This window comes from Miscanthus floridulus, chromosome 1, assembly GCF_019320115.1.
Source record: "Miscanthus floridulus cultivar M001 chromosome 1, ASM1932011v1, whole genome shotgun sequence".
In the NCBI taxonomy this organism is placed as follows: domain Eukaryota; kingdom Viridiplantae; phylum Streptophyta; class Magnoliopsida; order Poales; family Poaceae; genus Miscanthus; species Miscanthus floridulus.
The window spans coordinates 198,990,649-199,011,893 of record NC_089580.1 but is presented as its reverse complement, the minus strand read 5'-3'; the positions used below and the strand labels follow the sequence as shown (position 1 = coordinate 199,011,893).

At 48.2% G+C, this 21,245-nt stretch overlaps 3 protein-coding genes and 1 pseudogene across 3 annotated transcripts; 2 read left to right on the top strand and 2 right to left on the bottom strand.

Moving 5' to 3' along the window:
- The first annotated feature begins 71 nt into the window (after positions 1-71).
- LOC136469887 (uncharacterized) lies at positions 72-2,453 on the top strand (annotated as a pseudogene).
- A 1,796-nt stretch (positions 2,454-4,249) lies between these two features.
- Positions 4,250-7,346, bottom strand: LOC136508777 (uncharacterized protein At4g15970-like). Its single transcript, XM_066503558.1, has 4 exons — positions 6,948-7,346; positions 5,838-6,203; positions 5,274-5,749; positions 4,250-5,154 (listed from the first exon to the last, which is right to left on the bottom strand). The coding sequence occupies exons 1-4, from the start codon at positions 7,194-7,196 to the stop codon at positions 5,130-5,132; spliced, it is 1,116 nt and encodes a 371-aa protein (XP_066359655.1). The 5' UTR covers positions 7,197-7,346; the 3' UTR covers positions 4,250-5,129.
- Positions 7,347-11,038: 3,692 nt separating this feature from the next.
- LOC136508768 (plasma membrane ATPase-like) lies at positions 11,039-16,221 on the bottom strand. Its single transcript, XM_066503551.1, has 13 exons — positions 16,091-16,221; positions 15,826-15,945; positions 14,144-15,268; positions 13,923-14,027; positions 13,667-13,811; positions 13,066-13,230; positions 12,741-12,979; positions 12,623-12,655; positions 12,454-12,535; positions 12,190-12,350; positions 11,916-12,089; positions 11,648-11,830; positions 11,039-11,553 (listed from the first exon to the last, which is right to left on the bottom strand). Exons 1-13 carry the CDS (start codon positions 16,145-16,147, stop codon positions 11,269-11,271), a joined length of 2,874 nt encoding a protein of 957 aa, XP_066359648.1. The 5' UTR covers positions 16,148-16,221; the 3' UTR covers positions 11,039-11,268.
- A 595-nt stretch (positions 16,222-16,816) lies between these two features.
- Positions 16,817-18,192, top strand: LOC136508759 (uncharacterized). The gene is made up of 2 exons (XM_066503542.1): positions 16,817-17,558; positions 17,691-18,192. The coding sequence occupies exons 1-2, from the start codon at positions 17,279-17,281 to the stop codon at positions 17,927-17,929; spliced, it is 519 nt and encodes a 172-aa protein (XP_066359639.1). The 5' UTR covers positions 16,817-17,278; the 3' UTR covers positions 17,930-18,192.
- The last annotated feature ends 3,053 nt before the right edge of the window (positions 18,193-21,245 follow it).

The window sequence follows — 21,245 nt, the reverse complement described above, 5'->3', positions numbered from 1 at the left end:
ACAAGTCAACTCGACAGAAAAGCCGCGCATGCCGATAGGCGATAGCCCAGCCAAGAAACCAATCGAACAGGATGCAATGCAACGGGAGGTTGCGTCGGCGCGGCACCGATCTCTACTGGAACATCGATAAAACCTCGAAAAAACCGGCAGAAAAGCCCGGTGTCTGTCCTGGTAACCGCGGCACGACCCCAGCGGCCACAATCCGCGCACCGCGGCCGAAAGAGAGTGAAGCCGAGGCGTCACGAGTTGCGCGCCCCTGCTCTTGGGCCACAATCCCTCGTGCCTTGGTCGCGGCTCGCGTCCGCAGTTCCGCACCGCACGTCCCGCGCGGCCGGCCCCACACCACACACCAGAAAGGCGAGCCGTCTCCCCGGTGCCGCGTCCCCCACCGTTACACGTCTGCATCCACGAAGACGACCCGTTTGTCCCCTTCGCTCCTTGCTCTCTTGCCCCGTTGGAGAGCAAAGCGGCGTCCTTCCCCAACCACCGTGCGGCGGCGACGGTTCCCCGGTAAGTCGGCCCGGCGGCGGTGTTTGTAAATACATCTTTAGTTTTTTTTTCTGAAGCTTGGAAAACTTCTTGTTTAGTTCCGTTCATATGGTTCTTCAGCGAGCTTAATCCATGTTTCTGTGATGCAGGACCCTGTTTGTTGCGAATCTAACTGTTGATGCAGTGGAACTATCAAGAGACCATAAACCAAATTGCAAGAATGACAAGATTAGAATTGAAAAACTAGGCGGTACTGTTTTTGATGGCTATCTTAACGGTCAGCAACTCTGCAAGCAGTAGCAAGGGCACTTGGAGACTAGCACATGAAAGGCCCCAAAAGGCTCAATTAGCCCTCTGACTGCAGAACCTGAGCTACAGGAGACTGTACTTTCTAAAGAACATGAGTTCTTAGGCTTCCCCGAAGCAGCAGTTGAAGTTCGCGTTGTGGAGAAGAGAGACACCAATAGTTGCTTAGGATCACATCTAGTTGAGAATAAAGAAAGTTGTGATGGAAAAGACTTTGCTTTTTGGTTGAGGCTAACAACGCTGTCAGCCTGCGTTTCTAGTGCCATCAGGGCACGACCAAGGCGGGCCAATACTTCTCTTAGCCTCAACTTAAAGCCGCAGTCTACGTAGATGAGGAGAATGTGAGGCAAACAATACCATGGTGCAAGTAATAGAAGAAGCTTTTTTTTTGGGCTCCATAGGCATGCATGTTGCAGCTTTCTCTCTTTACCTTATTGCTTTTCTCTCCTCGACCTGCTGGTTTCTGTGCGTGTCAGAGGCATCGTTCGCTTCAAAACGCTCGCTCCGCTTGGTGCTCGACCTTTTTGTCAGATGCTGCAGGCTACTCTGGCGTACTGCGAGACTACCATCCGATGTGATGTGAAGAGCAAGTGAATACGTGTTGATTGAGGCTACAAGACACGGTGTAGCGTTGGGGCTGGCCTTAATAATAGACTGTGGTGGCCTTTGGGATGTGATGACCAGCCAGTGCGCTGTGAGCCTGTGACGATAGTGAGGAAAGAGCTGATGCAACATAATGACCCAGAAAGGTGTACTATATTCAAGCGAGCTAGTCCAGGAAGCGCTGAAACGGGATAGTTGTCACAATCTAAGCCCTCGTTTAGTTCTACCCTAATTTCTAAAAAGTTGCTATAATACCTGTCACATTGAATGTTTACGGTCCGTGCATGGAGCATTAAATGTAGACAAAAAGAAAAACTAATTGCACAGTTTGGTGGGAAATTACGAGACGAACGTTTTGAGCCTAATTAGTCCATGTTTGAACACTATTTGTCAAATAAAAACGAACGTGCTACAGTAGCCCCAAAATCCAAATTCCTACAACTAAACACAGCCTAAGTATCTAACTGTTGTGGTTATTTGTTTCTCGTCCAATCCACCCCCTCAAAATGAGATGCCAAGACCCCGGATGCGTAGAAGTATTTCCTTGGAAGGGATGCATTTACGGAAGAAAAAAAGGATGCGCGATGGGCTCATTGACCCGGCCATGCGCCCCTGCGCTCGATCTCTGACGCGTGGCGAGGAAACAAATCAACGCTCGCGGGAGGTGAGGCTCGTACGAAGCGCTCCCGGACGTCAGGCTCTGGCTGGCAACGCTCTCGTTCGCGGCTCGGCTCGCAGCACCACGCCGAGTGCCTGCCTGATTCGAGCGGAGTTGCCGGGCCGATACGGGACACGGGAGTCGCAACAGATCGAGTTCCTGCGAGGGCACTGAAGTTCTTTGCCGCAAGGGCGGCGCGCCCTGCTTCCTGCGAGGACGACGCCATGGACGGCGTTGGCACGTCCTCCTCCTGCTCGTGGACGCATTCGACGACCTGCTGGTGTGCTGCACGGCGGCGGAACCACTGCTGTCGCCGCCGCCTTCGCCTCCTCCGACGAAAAGATGCGTGCAGTCTCCACCGCGGCAGGCCAGGTCGGTGCTGCACGACGGTGAATGATCTGCTGCTGGTTGGCGTGGCCGCGAGCCCGCCGTCGCCTCCACCGTGGGCCGCGGCCTCCACCTATGAGCGTCGGGTAGCCTGTACCCGAGGAGAAGCCGCGCTCATGCCTGAGCCGAGGAGCCACGGTGGAGCCTCGTGTGTGTGTGTACACGAGGAGCCGAGGGGAGCCAGACAGCCAGCGACGTGCGCCTCACGTGCTGACCTTTATTACAACCGGTGACACGCGGCGTCTATCAGCCGGGGGGGGGGCGCACCCGAGACGGAATGAGCCCATCGCGCATCCAATTTTTTTCCGCATTTACTCAGATGAGCTCTGGACAGTAATGCCTGATCTCATACCATTCTTTTACTGGCCATTTCTCTTCTTCGTCAAATTTTGATAGAGTAAGTCCGGTAGGTTTACAAGAAATTTTTGTCAGAGAGGCTTCAGTCAGGCTAATTATTTGCAGAGTTGAAGTATATTTGTTTTTGTTTGGGCAAGCAAGATTTAAATTGTCAAGAATGTAACTATTAACACTCATTTTTTTTCCTGGTGCATACAAAAGCTGCACTTGTTGTGTAGTTGATCAGATTCCCTGTACTTCTTTACATCTCTTCCTGCCTTCAGAGAGCAGGTAGCACCGTAGCATTGGCTTCGTACATACCTCAGCTGGTAATACTACATAGCAAGTTACTCATCCAGTTACTGTTCATTCCTGCTATTGCGCTCTGAAATTGTCCTCGTTTTTCTTTTGAGGGATCCCCCCTCATTTATCAAGGCTAAGGAGTGTTTCCATTAGAGGATAAACTCACCTTTTAGTTGTGACAGTGCAACTAGTCAACTACTACTAACTCCTACAAATGAATCATGTATTCATGTGTTCCCTTGTGCTTGCAGAAAGAAATCCTACAACCTACCAGTGTCAGTCACTCTACATCAGTTGATGCAAAAAGCTTCGTAAAGGGATGCAGTTGGTTACTACTGCATGGTTTAGTGTTTTGACTAAATCACATATGTTTTGGGTCATTCAGCCTGTTAGCTAGTTGGTTTCTAGGCTGATAAGTTCGGCTGGTGCTGGTTTGTTGTGAGAGAAAAATATTGTACCATGGCTAATAAGCCCTGCCTGAAACCAACAAGCGAACATGCTGATTGGATCGACCCAAAACTTGCAAAGATAAACTAGAGTGACATTGCCACGTAGATAATCTAGAAGTAGAAATGAATTAAGCTATCTAACCCATAAGACACCATTAATATTACCTTACTTGCCAGCTTTTGAAAAAGAGGGGAAAAAAAGAATGAGAAGAAGATACGTGGTCAGAGATAGGAGCACAATCAATGAAATAAATAACCCTGGGCGCCGTGCAGTTACTGCGTATAAAAAGGGTCCTTATATAGTTTGTGTTCTAAACAGCTAGACTGGACACCGGCTGGCAATTGCCATGATACTTCGTATTCTGACTGTTGTTAGATTATTACCCGGCTGGCACTAGCAAACCAAGCACGCAACCGATCTCGCGGGCTGCATCACGACAATGGGCACGGGGTCGTAGGGGATGTGTGGCTCAGCAGCCGCCGTCTTCCTCGGGCTGCTTGGCGCTGCAGTACATCTGAAGACCGCTGCTCGTACACTCGGAAACCTCGCGAGCATGAAGTACACAAGCGCCGCGCTCTTCCCATGTGTACTGCAGCTACCAGCTAGTACTACTGGAGTGAGCACCACTGAATCAGTACTACACCATTGCTGCAGGCTGCTTGGCTGCCTACAAATAGGCCACCAGTGACCTGCAAAGCCATCAGCCATGGCAGGTCGAGCATCTCCTCTAGTTCTAGTAGGGATAGGAATAGGAATCAGGGTCAGTTTCCTTTCCTCTCCTGGCTGTAGCAGCAGCAGTGGAAGGGGCATGCAGAGGAGAGGAGCACGAGGCTTGGCTGGAAGCCGACCTGTGCTATGCTACCCCTCGCTGGCTCTCCTGTGCCTGCCTCTTCCATTCCTTCTGCTACGCTATGTTTGCAAGTTTCAGAGCTCAGAAGTGCAAGTGTCTGCAATTGCCATGTGAGGCAGGCAACACCGCAACAGCATTGGCCTTCCACCTACTGCATTGTAAATTTCTCAGTCATTTCTGAACCTCGATTTCTAGATTAGCAGGTGACATGACATGGAGAGCTCCAGGACTTCTGATGTGTGAAGATAGACCACGGATGCCAATGTCACTGTTGAAACGGATCTGGGGGCAACAATGTCCAAGTACCTTAGTATTATCCCAGAAGGGCATCATTACTGGCATGTAAGCAGATTGTGGGGCTGCATTCACAAACCCTGCAAAACGAAAATAACTTCACTTTTGTTACAAATGAAATGCAAGCGTGAAAAGGAGCCGCCATCGACTAGCAGCTTTGTATATTTCCTGAAGTTACACTTGATGATTGCATTGCATCATTCGACCCGCTCAGTTGCTTCAGATTACAGGGAATCAGAATGTGCGAAGAATTCAATAGGGCCGGGCAGTAGTATACTCGTAGTTTCACTTGATTAATATATCAGCTACCTACAGTACAAAACAACACATATTATGAACTTATATAAACTTCCCATACATATTTTGTTTACATCATATAACATCGTCATCTATCCATCCATGTTCTGAAGAAGTCTGAACACTTGACAAGCAGAAAAACAGCTTCCTCTTCAACTACCCGCGCTCCAGTTTCCGAAGACTGCATGCAAAGACGGCAATCCCAACAGGTAGCAACACGATCAGAATCACTGAATCACATATGTGTGTCAGCGTGTGTGCATATTGTCGAGCATGCATGCATGTCTTGGCTTGGGCTACCTGCAGTTGCGCGGCACGGTCCAGGAAACCGAGTGCTTGTCCTCGCGAGGCAGCGCCCTGAACCTCCTCCAGTCCTGGAGCATGGCGTTGAGGTCGCTGATCTTGCGTCGCAGCCCAATGCAGCAGTTGGCGTGCATGGTGCAGACCCTGCTCATGTTCCGGCTCGGCTCGCAGAGGCCGCCGAAGAGCTCGGTGCTGAGGAACCTGATCCGGACGCCGAGCTCGGCGACGTAGGGGTCGCGCTTGATGGCGTTGAGCACGTCCTGGTCGTGCAGCCCCGGGTGGCGCTCCCGCGCTGCGTACCAGAACCTGTAGAACTCGGTCGTCTCCGTGTTGGACCGCACGTACGCGAATCCGCCGTTGGGCGCGTTGCTCAGGTCGCTCGGGTCGCCGGTGAAGTGGTCGCACGCGATCTGGAAGTCCCCGTCCGGGTAGAAGTGCGGCAGCGGGTTCCTGAACCACACGATGTCCGTGTCCTGAAACGTTGCTCATGCATTGAGAATAATTAGCTTTGCTTCAGAGTTCAAGAATGCATGGTAAAGAAGAACAGGTTTGTAGAATTACCGTGAACACGAAGCTGAAGCCTTTCTCAAGAACTTCCCTGAGGAAATCGATCCTCCTCCACATCATCTTGAGGTAGCCGTCGGTCATGAAGTTCTTCTGCCCGGAGAAGTCGACGCTGTCCGTGACGAGCGCGAAGCAGTGGCGGTGCACCTGCCTGCAGCGCGCGTGCGCCGTCGTGTCCAGCGACACGATGACGAGGTGGTCCAGCAGCTCCCTGGTACTCTCGCCGGACCGGAAGCTCTCCAGGAAGACGTCCAGCACGGAGCCCGGCTCCGACCACGCCGAGTTCAGCGTCGTCAGGATCACCGTGTCGTTGGGCATCGCGGCCGCCGTCAGGACTCGCTCCAGCCTCGCGTCCTCGCTGTCCTGCACGTACGCAGCACAGCAACTGCAGGTCAGTTGATTTGCCAGGCGACGACTAGCCTGTTCACTCGCCATTGCCGCACAACAGCACAAGGCACGCAGGAGGTGAAGATTCTGGCTGTCTCGTCTCACTCGGCATAATCCAAGTGGCCGCATACCGCATGATCGACGTTGAATCACATAGCATGGCAACTGCTACAAATAGAAGCAGAATTCTTTCATGCATCGAATTTTGAATGAAGATGCTAAAGGTTTACAGAAAGAGGCGAGGTTGACTAGTCCAGTGGTTATACTCCACTAGTGCTAGTGGTTTATGCTACAGGAAATTGCGAACAGTCGGCGTGTTCTGGTACGGTCTCGGATTGTTTCAGCTTGTTGCACATAATACTATTTAATCCTCCAAAATCAGCCGAGCTACAGTGCACATATGTCGAGTATTTCATCAGTTATCTTCCAAAAAGGTATTTCAGCAGTTCTTTTTTTTCTGAAAGGAAGTATTGCATCAGTTCACCCATTCTTCTGATGCAACTGAAATATTTAGCATTACTGCAATTTATTTTCTTCTTTATGAATCTGATTGAAACGGAAACGCGTCGTATGGCCTTTTCACGACGAAGAACAAAAGGACATGCAGAACTGAAACACGGATCACACAAGACTTCGTCTTGCAAAAAAATGGAATAAGTTCAAAAAAAAAATGGAGGCACGTAGGGCCTCTTGCATCGCGGAGCGAGGTCACGTACTCACCAGGTCCGCCGCGGCGTCGTCGTCGCGCGCCGCGCCGCGCCGCCACGGAATGGAGGCGGCGACGAGCAGGTCCCCCGGCGCCACGACGGCGCGGTGGTACAGCACGAGGCACGGGAGCGCGACGGCCGCCAGGAACAGCAGCGCCTTGGCCGCCCTCCGCACCTCGGCGCCCGCGCCGCCGTGACCCTGCTGCTGGTCTGGAGCGGCGGCGCGCGTCACGGGCAGCGGCGGCGTCGGCGGCGCGGCCATGTGCGCGCGTGTGCGCGCGCGTGAGAAAGTCAGCCCGGCTAGGATCCGGGCGCCGGCGAACGCGCGGGCTGATCGGGAGGTTGATGATGGTTCCGGTAACACGAGTGCTCGCCAGTCGCCACCGCGAGGTTATACGGAGGGAGTACGAGGTTTGCGTGCGTGGAGATCTCGGTGATGCACATAGACGCGTATGCACACAAATAGGAAAGGGAGAACACGGTGAAGGAAGTCGAAACCGAAGGTATTAATTTAGATTTACCTCAAGGAAAGGATTTGGCAAACAATTAAAAGATTGGAAGGGAGAAGATGCTATTGCGGACAGGTAAAAAAAAGTGAAGTTTTGATCAAGGTAGTAGCTCAAAGGATACCCATTTTTGCCGGCAAAACCGCCAGGCAGGCTACAGAATTGCATGTCATATGTAGGAGTCGATTCAGAATGGGATCCGAGTTTTGGAGAATGGTATGATTTCGAGAGGGGGCAACGTGACAAATATTGACATTTGGTATGAGCTGATCCTTGGATTCCAAAAAGTTTTAGCAAGAGAACCCTTAACATCTCGAGTGGAAGAAACGCGTTGATAGTAGCGGATTTGAACGGCCCAGTTAGGCCCCGTTTGTTTCCGCTTATAAGCGGCTTATCGGTGGAAATAAGCGAGAATCCCGCCAAACGCTTTGCTTATTTCCACCGATTCTCGCTTATGTGGTAAGCCGCTTCAAAGATTTGAACTACGAGAAGCGAAAAGCAAGAAGCGAGAAAATCTTCGCTTAGATTATAATCCAAGCGTGGCCAGGAGAAGTGGAAACAAACAGGCCCTTAGTAGCGATTGGGATTACATACTTGCCATAGTCCGGACGTCCATGAAGGGCGCTGGCGTCCAGATGTTGCCACGTAGTATAGCGTATAACGTGCCGGTCTCGCGAGGGAGTGCACCAGCAGTGGCCCGCGTCACCCCAAACGTCGCCCACGCGGCCCGCCGCCCCGAACGTCGTCCGCGCCGCCGTCCGATTCCCACGCGCATCCCATGTGCAACACCTGATCTATTTTTAAAACATACAGATGCAACGGTTGCAACATACAAAAGAACAAATGAAACACTTGAAAACAAGCGTCTAAAACACTTGCGAAAACACCTGAAAAAACATTTGAAAACCACTGCAAACATATACAACATCCAGATGAAACACTTGCAAACATACGTATGAAACACCTGAAAACACTTGAAACATATTCTTACAACATGCATGTATATGCAACATCCCGATCTACTTTGCAACATCCAGATAAAACACTTGCAACATTCGTCTGAAACAGATGAAACATTTGGAACATACACTTAAAACAAAAGTGTATAGCCATTACAACATGTTTGTAACATCGATATACAACGCTTGCAGCATACATCTGAAACACTCGAAACATACTACTGCAACATGCGCTTTCAGCGTATCATCTGCTCGCTACTGGACGAATGAAGGCTCATCGACGCGGAGCTCGATGCCGTGGAGTGGCGTGGAGGTTGCTAGTGTGGAGCTCGGAGGCGACACGGACCTTGGTAGGGGCAGGCGGATGGAGCACGACCACGACGGGAGGCACGAGTCCCGGTGGGGGCACATGGCGGGCGCAGGCAGGGCGCGCGGCACGAGCGGGGGCGACATGACCAATGGTGGGGTCCGTCTCGAAGCAGAGGCGCGCAGCGCAATGAGCGAGCAGACGACGTGGGCAGGGGTGGCTAGAGCGTGGCGCAAAATGAGCCGGCGATTTATACGGGGTCCATCCAGACGGACGAACGACCTATAAGCAGCATTACCGTTGGATTATGACCTGGTGAACCAAATCTTCTGGCTGTAATAACCTGTAAGAGATGCGATCATAGATCAATCCCGGCTCACGTGGATATGGAGGATATCCGGCTTGGGCCATATGGCGAAGTGCTATTAAAAAAATGAAGTGTACATGCATGGAGCTGGACCATAGGAGAAGAGGGATCCCAATTTCCCAACCATGGCACAAGGAGAGGTAATATGATGAACGTGAGTTTAGGTCATGAACGAGACAATAAATCAAGTAGGACTCTTATCTTTAATCATTCGTAAAACCATTCAATCAGCCTGTTCGGCAGGCTGTAACTGCCTGTGTCTGGCTTGGCTTATCAGCCAGCCAACAATATTTTTCTCTCACACCAAACCAGCCAACAATACTTCAGTCATGGGCTTATAAGCCAATCCAGCTGAAACGAACATGCCGAATACTATTAGCGTGTGTTTGGTTGAGGTATAGGACGGAGTTCCGATATTTATTGAGGAACAGGTGGGATAGAACAGTCCGCAAGAGTGAATATTCCTCTAAAATGCCAACCCTAAAAAATTGAGATACCAACCCGTTCTCTTTCGACGCCATCCTCTCAGGGAGTAGAGGAACGAATGGTTGGGGAGAGAGGGACGGACCAAGAGACAAAAAGAAGAAACAATCCCCCTTTAATATTAGACTAGCAAACATGTTCGTGCGTTGCAAAAAGATACACAATTTGTTGCGTAGTGCTCGTAACATTGATAATGAGGTAGTTATTTTTTTCAATTTAATTGGGCTTGGCCCAATCTTGAATAAAAAATCCTCGTCCCATAACAAATTCTAGTGCAACAAATGGTTAACCCCTATGAAAAGTTGTCAAGAGATTGACTCAAATTATATACTCCATCTGTACCTATGTAAGTGTTGCCGTGGGATTCGTGCTGGTCAAACTTTCTCAAGTTTGACTAATTTTGTAGAAAATATTAGCAGCATTTGTATATCCAAATTAATTTATTATAAAAAATATTCAACAATCTATCAAATGATACTAATTATTGACTATAAATATTAATATTTTATTTTGTATATTTATTCAAAGTTAAGTATATTTGACTTCTCCATAAGTGAGAATGACAAATAAAAGGGATAGAAGGAGTAGGTGGCTACTGTGTGCACTTGTAGTGAGTTTAAGAAAGGTAGAAGTCTAGAATGCTGAAAGCCCTAAGTTTGAATTTGGTTAACTTGAGTGTCAACTAGTGGATTCATGTTTTTAATGAGCTCTTGTGAGCGTTTATCCGGGTACGAACGGATTTTTTTTAAGGAATCGGGGATTCCATTACTCATCCATGTCAGTTAAGTCACTTGACACCAAGTCACTAGCGATCGGGGATTCCATTGCTAGCTGAACCACCCAGCCTGGTGGACCCAAGCCGTCAGTGATAGGAGAAGGGGAGAAAGGGGATTGAGAAAATGGTGTTGGATCCCTTTTGTTTGAGTGAGAGAGGGAGATTTTTGAGGTGTTTGAGAAAAAAAAAATGGTGAACAGGATTAGAAAGATGATCTGCGGGAGTTTTTTGGGCTTAAATTCCCTTTATTGCTTGATATAGGGAAAGAAAATTGGTTTTACTCAATCTGGTGGAGTTGCTGTAAAGGACAGCATGTCATACGTAGATGTGGCCAACAGTTAGGCACACGGTGAATTAATATATACTTAAATAGTGTGTTCATATTTTATAATATTGTAGATACTAATGATTTTTTGAGTAATAGTAAACATGATAAAGACAGGTTTGATTTAGAATAAAACTAAAATGTGTCGCCATTTAGAACAGGAATGGAAAGGTAGTATAGATACAGTAAGCTATGAATTGGGCACAACAAAGATTGGCGTGTTGGTGTGCATATAACACCGACAAACAACAAACATGACACGATAATATCAAACACGTTGAATTCACACAAGCACGTACAGTACTAACAGGGTACTTAGTTCCCAATTAGGATAATCTAAAAGAACTACACTTGTGAAACTTTCGGAGATGATGAACAAAATTCACAATTATGTATTTGTAATGTAGAAGATCAAAAACAAACGTGTAACAACTAGCGAGGCAAACTGGCCCCCGGCAAACAACTGACCAACCTTGACCTATATCCTACCGTGAGACGATCACGAACATAGCAAGTTACTGACGAGGGCGAGCACTTTGGTGTACCGCTCCTAAAAATGCGCAACGAGTACGGAAGCGACGGCGCCCTCTCGCTCACGTACGCCGCGCACGTTTACATGCTGTAGAACGGCGTCCTGACCGCGTTGATGTCCATCCCCCTGCGCCTCGCCGACGACTCGAGCTGGCCCCTCAGCGTGTTCTTCTCGCGCAGCCTCGCGAACTCCGCTCGCCGCTTGGCCTGCTCGGCGATCTCCGACAGCTCCGTGCTGCTGCTGCTGCGCCTGCCGCCGGCCTCGGACTCGGTGGTCGTAGGGAGGCCATGCAGGCTGCGCTGCGTCGTCGCCCACTGCGCCTTGCGCTCCTCCCCGCCGTAGTTCTCCTTCGTCGTGAAGGCTGTCTGCATTATATTGTTGAAACAACAGCAGAAAGGCCAGGGCGTTAGGTTCTGATTTATTCAGTACAGTACAAAATAACATGAGAATGAAACATACCTTGTTCTGCAGGAGATTTTTCCAGGCCTTGCCGCTCAACACGTAGCGGATAGCGAACTTGAACAGGTCGAGGGGAACGAAGGTGACGAGGCTGTAGAGCCATATGACGCCGGCCCAACCCCATCCGATTCCTCTGATGCGGGCAAACCCAAAGTTCGCGAACACTGCAATCAGAGTGGCAACCTGCAACCGCAAGCAGTTTGATATGCATGGTAGGCATGCTCGATATGAATTCAGAAGTGAAAGGAGATAGTAGGGTGTGGCTTACGATCTGCGCGATGACGAACGCTGCGCAGAGCCAGAAGCCGGGGCGTTCGGTGAAGCACCAGCTGCGCGACCGCGTCACGAAGATGAGGGCCTGGCTGATGATGCTCACTTGCAGGTACAGGGCAGACATCATCTCCTCGGTGCTGCCACGCAGAGACCTCACGTGGAAGGTGTTCTGCATTGCCACAGGAGAAATATTATGTCCGGCAGTTAGTGATCTTGTTCTCTTTCATGCTTAATTTGGATTTCATGAAGACTGAAGAAAAGATGCTTACAGAGAAGAAGTCGGTGCTTCTCATGGCCCAGAAGAATACGACAGTCATTACAGCCATGTAGGCTCCGTACACAACGCCTGTGGCAAAGATCTCGTTCAGCTTCCAGCTATCAGGGTGTGGCGACGGTTTTACTCTGTCCTTTGCGATAGTCATGATAGTGCCTGAAATCATAACATATTTCTTCAGAATAATAAGTATTGAATGCGCAGAAATTAGTGAACAATGTGCAGCCTGTATGCCTCTGAAGTTGAACTGCAAACTTACCATCGTTCAGAATGGCGATGACCAGAATCATGAACGGTGAGAAATCAAATTTCCATATCAGTGCAATCAGTAAAAATCCAAGCTGCACGTTCACAGTAAATAAGAATTTTAAACACATATAAAACCATAATCTTTAGATTGTTGCAAGGCTTAAGTAAAAATAACTTACCACAATACGAATTGTGATTGACACCGCATATATCTAACAAAAAAACAAGAGAAGGAATTAGGGTCAGAATTCAGAAGTGTAAGGAATTAGTGAATTTTGTCGCGAAAGGAATACTTACAGTGTAATTCTTCATCCTCTGGAAGATGGCCCTGCTAGTGAGCACAGCACTAATGATGACACTGAGCCCTTCTCGAGTAAGCACAATGTCAGAGGCGCTCCGTGCTGCATCAGTAGCTCCAGCTACGGCAATTCCGATATCCGCTTTCTTCAAAGCAGGCGCATCGTTCACACCATCTCCGGTCATTCCACAAATGTGCTTCATCTCCTGCAGCTTCTTGACAATCTCATACTTGTGCTCTGCAGCAAAAGTGCACAACTTCATTAGACTGAGTAAACAATCCAACCAATTATTATTGCAGTGCAGTTCCCGTGTTCATGCACACCTGGGAAGACGCCAGCAAAGCCATCAGCCTTCTCGATCAAGTCATCCACAGGAATCGAAGCAGTGGCTTCATCTTTGCTCTGCCCAAGCAGAGCCGATGATGGATACATGTTTGAGCCCATCCCTAGCCGTCTCCCGGTCTCCTTAGCAATGGCGAGCTGATCACCTGCACATGACATTATCAGATCATGTCAGCCTAAACTTTCTCTCATTTAGGCCTTATTTAGTTCCTCCTCCTAAAGTTTACTTCCTATCACATCGGATGTTGGACACATGCATGAAGTATTAAATATAGATTAAAAAAGTAACTAATTGCACATATTGCGACTAATTTACGAGACGATTTTTTAAGCCTAATTAGTCCATGATTTGACAATGTGGTGCTACAATGAATATGTGCTAATGACGGATTAATTAGGCTTAATAAATTCGTCTCGCGAATTACTGAGGACTTCTGTAATTTGTTTTATTATTACTATCCGAACACTCCCATGTAACACCCGATGTGACATTCCTAAACTTTACTCCTTTGATTTAAACACCACCTTAGCCTAAAAGAGGTAGAAAGAGTAGAATTATAGACAACCAAATGCAGAATGTACCGGTGATCATCTTCACATTGACACCGAGGTCGAGCGCATGCTTGATTGTTTCAGAACTGTCCGACCTTGGTGGGTCCAGGAGAGGAAGCAGACCCACAAATTCCCATGGCTCTCCGAGGCTTTCTTTCCTCTTCTCCGGAATTTTCTGTAGAAAAGCAAGATAAAAAGAAATTAAGATTAGATACACACAAAAAGAAAAAGACATAACTCACATAAGTAGAATAATCGATTGAGCATTCTGAAAATAAAATCATACCTGCCTTGCAACTGCAAGAGATCGAAGACCACGCTCGGCGTACTTGTCGATCACAGTGTGAACCAAGTTCTTGACGTTATCTCCACAGTTGCAGAGAGCCAATATCTATAGTCATGCACGTCATGGGAGTAAATAAACACAATGTATACAAAAACGAGCTATGCACCATAACAATTTCCATATAAAAAATAGATGGGGATGAGAAAGCCATGACTACGTACTTGTTCGGGTGCACCCTTGCTGACACGGTGCCAGCTACCATCAGCGAGATCAATATAGGTGAGGGCTGTTCGCTTGTCGACGGGGTTGAAGGGGAAGAAGTGCACCTCCTCAATGCCATCCCTGGCCTCCTTTGGATCACTTAGCATGCCAACCATGGCGGCGTCGATGGCATCCTGGTTCTCCACCCTAGATGCCCTGGCAGCGAACAAGATAACATCGTCCTTTTCAACGTCCGCGGCAAAGATCTCAACAAGGCTGCGGTCAACACTGAGCTTGTTGAGGGTGAGCGTGCCGGTCTTGTCACTGCAGAGCACATCCATGCCGGCCATCTCCTCGATGGCAGTCATGCGCTTGGTGATAGCGCCCTGCAACGACAGCCTGTGGGAGCCGATTGCCATGGTGACGGAGAGCACAGTAGGCATGGCAATTGGGATGCCGCCGATCAGAAGCACGAGGAGGTTGTCGATGCCTTCACGGTACCGGCGGTGCTGGACCGCGTACATGACGATGACCTCGACGAATAAGCCAACGGCGATGGTTCCTATGCAGAAGTTGCCGATGGCCTGGAGCACCTTCTGGAAGTGGCCGACCTGGTTGGTGCTATCGACAAGGTGCGCCGCCCTCCCAAAGAAGGTGTGCACGCCGGTGGCGATGACAATTGCCTCGATCTCGCCCTGCTTGCACGTGGAGCCCGAGTAGACACCGTCGCCGGGGCTCTTGGTGACCGGAAGACACTCGCCAGTGAGCGCCGACTGGTCAATCTTGAGCGCATCGCCCTCGAGCAAGCGAGCGTCAGCTGGGATGATGTCGCCAAGCTTAATGCTGACAATGTCACCCGGGACGAGGACCGCCGCGTCCTCCTCGCTCCATCGGCCATCACGCAACACCTTGGTCTTAGGCGCAAGGTTGGCCATGAGCGCCTCTGCGGCGCTCCCGGCATTGTTCTCCTCGATAAATGAGATGGTGGAGTTGAGGATAAGGAGCACCACGATGCCGACAAAATCTTGCCAGTCCGGCGGCCTGTTGTTGCCGTTGGCAAGCGCAATGGCCATCACAGCAGCCATCTCCATCACCCACGACAACGGATTGTTCATAAACATTAGGAACTTCAACACCTTGTTCTCCTGCAAACACAATGATGGACGTACGACACTGTTATCTTATTTGCTATCAAAGTACACGTATATTGCAGATTAAGTAATATTTTTGGAACACCTAATTTAATCAGATTATGTGTCAATCAATCAATCACACTATAAGAACAAGTACTGATCTGTTTATGGCAAAATGGTATGTAAAAACTAAGTAACTCAGCCGTCCTCGCATATATATATTTTAGACATTATTGCCATAAGCTAGAAAGCTAATGAAAATTGAAAACTCTTCTGGTAGGCTATTTTGACTTGTTTTTCCCTAGATATTGCAAAGATCTGGCTTCATTAAGCTATTTTGACTTAAAACATCTTACCGCCACACTAGTCATGTAACAACAACACTAGTGGACACCATTGGATCATGGTGTTGCAAATAACCAGCAATATTAGTACTTTCAGTTTAATACACAATAATGTCTTCCACTACTTGTGTTGTTATGACATATTAGTATTTGTCTTGATTTTAAGATCGAGAGACAATGAATAAAAGGTAAAATATGTGAAAATAATATAGGATCGATAATGACCTTTCTTTCTTCTAATTTATTGGGACCAAACATGGCGGCGCGTGTCTGGGCTTCATTGGAGCTGAGGCCTTCCTTGCTGCATTTGAGGAAGGTAAATACTTCGTCCATAGGGATGTTCTCCTGCGAAAGTAATAGATGTGTGTACATGTGTTAGATTAAAACAAAGAACACATGCTTACTCAACACAACGAGGGCTAGACTGATTTGAAAATAAAACACAAAACAGATCAAATTGATAAATAAGAGTGCGAGATCTTAATCTAACCAGATCCACTGTCTCTGTCTCGATCTGCACAAGATTTTCCACGATGATGGCCGCCATGGATGGAGGTGGACTAAGCCCTCCCCTCGTCGTCTAAACCCTTGCTGTCGCCTCTTTCCGTCGGTGATGTCAACTAGAGAGAGACTACAGAGATACGTGGTGTCGACTAGAGAGGACGAAATGAGATCCGGTCTTGTGTTTATATAAGGGTCCGCACGCCGCGAGTCCGCGCTTGTTACGGGACGCGGACCGAGATGGAGTAATCATCATCATCATCATCATCATCATAATCACTTTTTTTTAGCAACAATCATAATCGTATAGTCTTTTTTTTTTTTGAGGATTTGAGAAAAATCATAATCGTATAGCCGGGAGTTTCTCTGTGCCGCCAAGGCCCAATCAAGATATCCGGACCGCACAGATAGCTCCAGCCCACCACCAGCCCGAACCCCACCCACCCGGACCCTACTCGGCAAAAGGAAACCGAGTAAACGCAGGCGGCAAGCAAAGCTGAGCGCTCGAAGGAAACCCTGCCGCCACATCCGGACGACCCACCCACCGCCTAGAACCCGCGTCCACCGTTCGCCTCCTCGATCAACGGCCCCGATCCTCTCCTCGGATCAGCGGACGAGATCGGTCGCCTCCCGCCAGTTCCCAACCCACCACGCGGAACGAAGCAGACCTAACCTAACCTGACCTCTCGCGCCATATATTCCGCCAGCCTCTCGTCTTTTCCCTCCACGCTTCCCTGCCCTTCCTCGCTCATCAAGCCAACAACAACCGAATCGAATTCGTCTCCTCCTCGCAGCAGCCGCCGCCGCCTCCTCTTGAGGGCAAGAAGCGAGCGCTCCGCGGATCCCCCACCCGGCCCCCGCCGCGCGCACCCGTGAAGACGACGAGCCCCTCGTGAATGGTGGGAGCCCGCGCGACGTCCGCCGCCTCGCAGCCGCAGCCGGAGAAGGCCTCCTTCCGCGGCTTCGGTTGCTGCATGCAGGGCTGGTACCACCGCTGCATGGGCCTCGACCCCTGAACCACTCGCTCCCTTGCTTCCCCGCGCCGGCCGTCGCTGCCGCCGCTTCTCTGATTTGATTTGATTCGGTTGATTCCACCGATCCCCCTCTCGTCCTGGATCTGTTGCTCGAGAGCTCGACAGCGCGCGAGATTCGTCGCTGAGCGCCGCCGCCGCTGCTGATGGCCGTCGCGGTGCCTTCGTCGCTGCCGATGAAGCTCTGGAGGTCGGAGCCCCGCGGCAAGTCCGCCGCCGCGGGGCCCGATGACCCCGTGCGCGTCCTGGTGACGGTGACCGTCCTCGGGAGCGCCGGCCCGCTGCGCTTCATCGTGCTCGAGGGCGACACGGTCGCCGCGCTCATCCGCGCCGCGCTCCGCTGCTACGCGCGCGAGGGCCGCATGCCGCTGCTCGGCACCGACCCCGCCGGCTTCGTCCTCTCCACCGCCAACGGCGGATCCGGCGGTACGAATCGGCATCTGTTACCCATCTCTTCCGTCGGAATTTGGATCTGCTTTGCTTGCTTCTCGGCTCTCTGACGCATGATTCGATTCGATCTCATCTGTTTGGTCTCTTGTGCCATGCCTTCCCGTGCAGCGCTCAAAGAAGACGAGAAGATCACCTTCAACGGGTGCCGGAGCTTCCTGCTCTGGCAGAAGGATGCGGTCCAGGGTGCTGCCAACCACGCCGGGCCCGACGCTCTGACGGCAACCCCGAGCCCCGGCAGGAAGGGCAGCGGTGGCTTCAAGGCTACTCCAAGGCCTGACAGGAAAGGCAGCGGCGGCTGGAAGGCTGGCCTGAACAAGTTCCTCCTCAGCTTCAGCATCAAGGTGTGATCCATGCATGGACGAGTGCAGGGGTGTTCTTGGGTCAGCACGGCACCACAATAAATTGCATTGGTTTGTCTGATTCTTCGATTGGATTGTTGCAGTCAGTGATTTGGCAAAGTGTAATCCGTCGTGAGTTTGAGTTTGACTCGAGTCAAGTCAGTTGATTAGCTGCTCTGTTTCCAAATTATCAGGTTCATTTCATCTCTTGTTGAAGGTTCTTCATTTGAGTTGCATCAATAATCAATTTGTTCGTGAAGTGTCCAAATGCATATGTGCTGTCCAGTTACATCGTGGATCAATTGTCTGAACTGTAAGTACATCGTGAGCAATTGCTTCAGTCGTTATACAAAGAGCCTATTTTTTGCTTATATAGCTACTAGATGTTCATGAATCTCAATACTAGATTGTTCATGAATCTCAATTTAAGCTAGGCCATGTCTTTTAGCATAAGTGCTGAATGCGCTGCTATTCGAACCTGATGAGGGTGCCTGCAACAAAGGAGTTCCTCCAGGGATCTCTAACTCAAAGCAGAGGGCACCGGTGGTTTCATCGGCTTGTATTCTTGTATTCATACTTCTATAGCTGCAATTTCAGAAGCAGCTCAAAACATCCTGCTTAGAAAACACTCATTTATTATAGGGCTTCATTATTCCCCGGTCTTTAAGTATAAAATACGAAGACGGCTAAATGGCAGCACCACGATGGGATACAAATCTTCATTCATTATAGGGCTTCATTATTCCCCTGTCTTAAGTATAAAAAATACGAAGACTGCTAAATGCATTGCAGCACCACGATGGGGTACAAATCTGAAGTGGGCATGCCGAGAGAGCTGTCATATACAAATCTGAAGAGAGCCGTTCTTTGTTCTAAATAAATAAAAGATCCAAAACACTTACCTAAAAAACAAACCCAAGCTAAACACTCCAACCATTACAATTTACAGCAACCTTCAGAAGAACAAGAAAAGGCATCTCTGAATTGATTACAGAGTCGCCAAGGCGAAAGCACCTCCCAGCTTGATCATTGGTTCTGAATCTTCCAACTAGTATGCGTAGAGCTCTCCCGTTCGGCTTACCTTATAATCTGCACTGTTCAGCTTGTTTTTTCAACCAGAACAGTGTTTTTCTCTCACAACAATTCAGACAGAACAGTGTTTTTCAGCCAAGTTTCAGCAAGCCGAGCGGGGCCTCTAGAATTGCAAACTTGCACGGTAGATCAGTCGCCAAAGCATGGAAACCATTGATCATTCCTTCCAAGTGCTTCCTCTTGTATATAGGACATTGAATCTTCCTACTCTGCATCAGATCAACTATTTTCTTATTGTTGCTTAGGAAACACTTGTAAATAGTCTAAACCCATCATGTGAGTACCATCCCTGCTATCTACAGTGCATATATGCTATAAAAGTATTTTTGCACATATCCATGTGAAAAACTTTGCTCCTGCACCTAAATTATGTAAGCATGTTATAAGAAAGAATTTGAGTGTTTTAAATGAGTTCCACACAGAAATCAGAGGTGTTGCAAGGATACTGTAATAATTAGGAATAAACACTTACTGAAGGTGGCAATATATGTAAATTACCATGTTAATTATGTACTAAAATCATATTACCGAAAATAGCATTCTTAAAAAGAAAAGGTTCGAGATGAATCCGAAGAATCCAGCTAACATAGAAATATACAGTCTATTTACAGTATATTAGTCAATAATAACCAGCAGATCCTGGCTGTTTTGGTTCCAAAAGAAAAAGTAAAATATAGATGTTCCTATCAATTATATTGATTACCTTATGGCATGTTTATATCCATTAGCACTAAAAATTAGCAGCTAAAATTATTTCTAGGGGATCCAAACAGACCTGCTAATTATTAGTTGGAGGGTCGTTAACTATTAGTTCCATTAGCAGGATTAGAACTGCTAATAGGTGCTTATAGTTCATATGTACCTTCAACTCACTATCTATCCACATATTAACAGGTGGGTCCAAACATACCCCTGCTAAAAATTAGCAGCTACTAGCTATTAGCTAGCTAATTTTTAGTGCTAATGGATCCAAACAAGCCCTTACGCCGTAGATCCACCTGCATTACACAGCAGAAGAGTAATAAACCAGTGTGCATTACACATCTATTTAATCCCCAGCTATCCGTACATGCAATTTCTAAGACTTTGCCTATGTTGATTACCTTATGCCTTTCTCTTAGACGGTCTCCAACAACCGACGCATCACGGTACCCAAAACCAAAATGCCTACTCCACGCCGCTTTATCGAAAAAAAAACACGGTCCAACAGACGACGCAAACGACAAACCCATTTTGAGTGGGACGCGATGGAGAACACAAATCTGCGTGCTGCGTCTGGCTCCGGTCACACCCCACAAAATGTTGTTGCCATGACTTTTGGGTTCGCTATTGGAAAAGACAACATTTAGGTCCGTGACCCTTTGCCACAACGTGACCCAAATCATCAAATGCATCTCCTATGTAGGTCCATGCTGTTGGAGATAGTGTTATAGGAAGGTTGTACTTTCACTAATCTACTTTGCCGTCTTATCATTTTAGTATACTACACACTCCCCCATTGTTCAATATAGTGGATTTTCAGTTGTCCTTAGTCATATTATTCTAAGTATCGACCAAGTTTAAAGAAAAGAACAATTATATTTACAATTTGATGTACTCCCTCCGTCCTAAGCTATTGGTCAAACTTGATATGTTTTGATTCTCTAAGAAAGTTGGAATGACTAATAATTTATTTAGGACGGAGTGAGTATACAGTAAATAATTGTTAATATTCTTGTTTACAAATCTAGTCAAACTCAGGATGGTTGAAATTAGGACAACTGAAAATCCGTAAGTAACTAAGTATGATCATCTGTCATACGTACATGTCCCCGCATAGACATGCATTTTCCTCCTCTGTTGTGTTGGTATGCTAGATGAAGTCACACAGTGACACCATGAGAAAAATATCAATCCATGTTATGTTTTTCTCGCCGAGATTAGTATCTCCTGCTACGAAGAACCAATTCGATGTAGTTTCAGTTCAACAGCTTAATTCTACCTTACATGTCAACATTACATAGATTACCAAGTAGAGTAATATCGAGATCTATGGGGTAACGAGGACGTGGGGAATAGGGAGTGGATGGGTGCCAAAGCTAGCTTGCAATCAGGGGTAGGATGTGATTTTTTTTTTTTTTGGAAAGAGGGTAGGATGTGTTTGAACTGAACCCCATGTTTACCAAACCTGGATAGAGCTCAAAAAGATTGGCCCCAATCACAATAACAGGAAAAAAAAACAAGATAGACCATC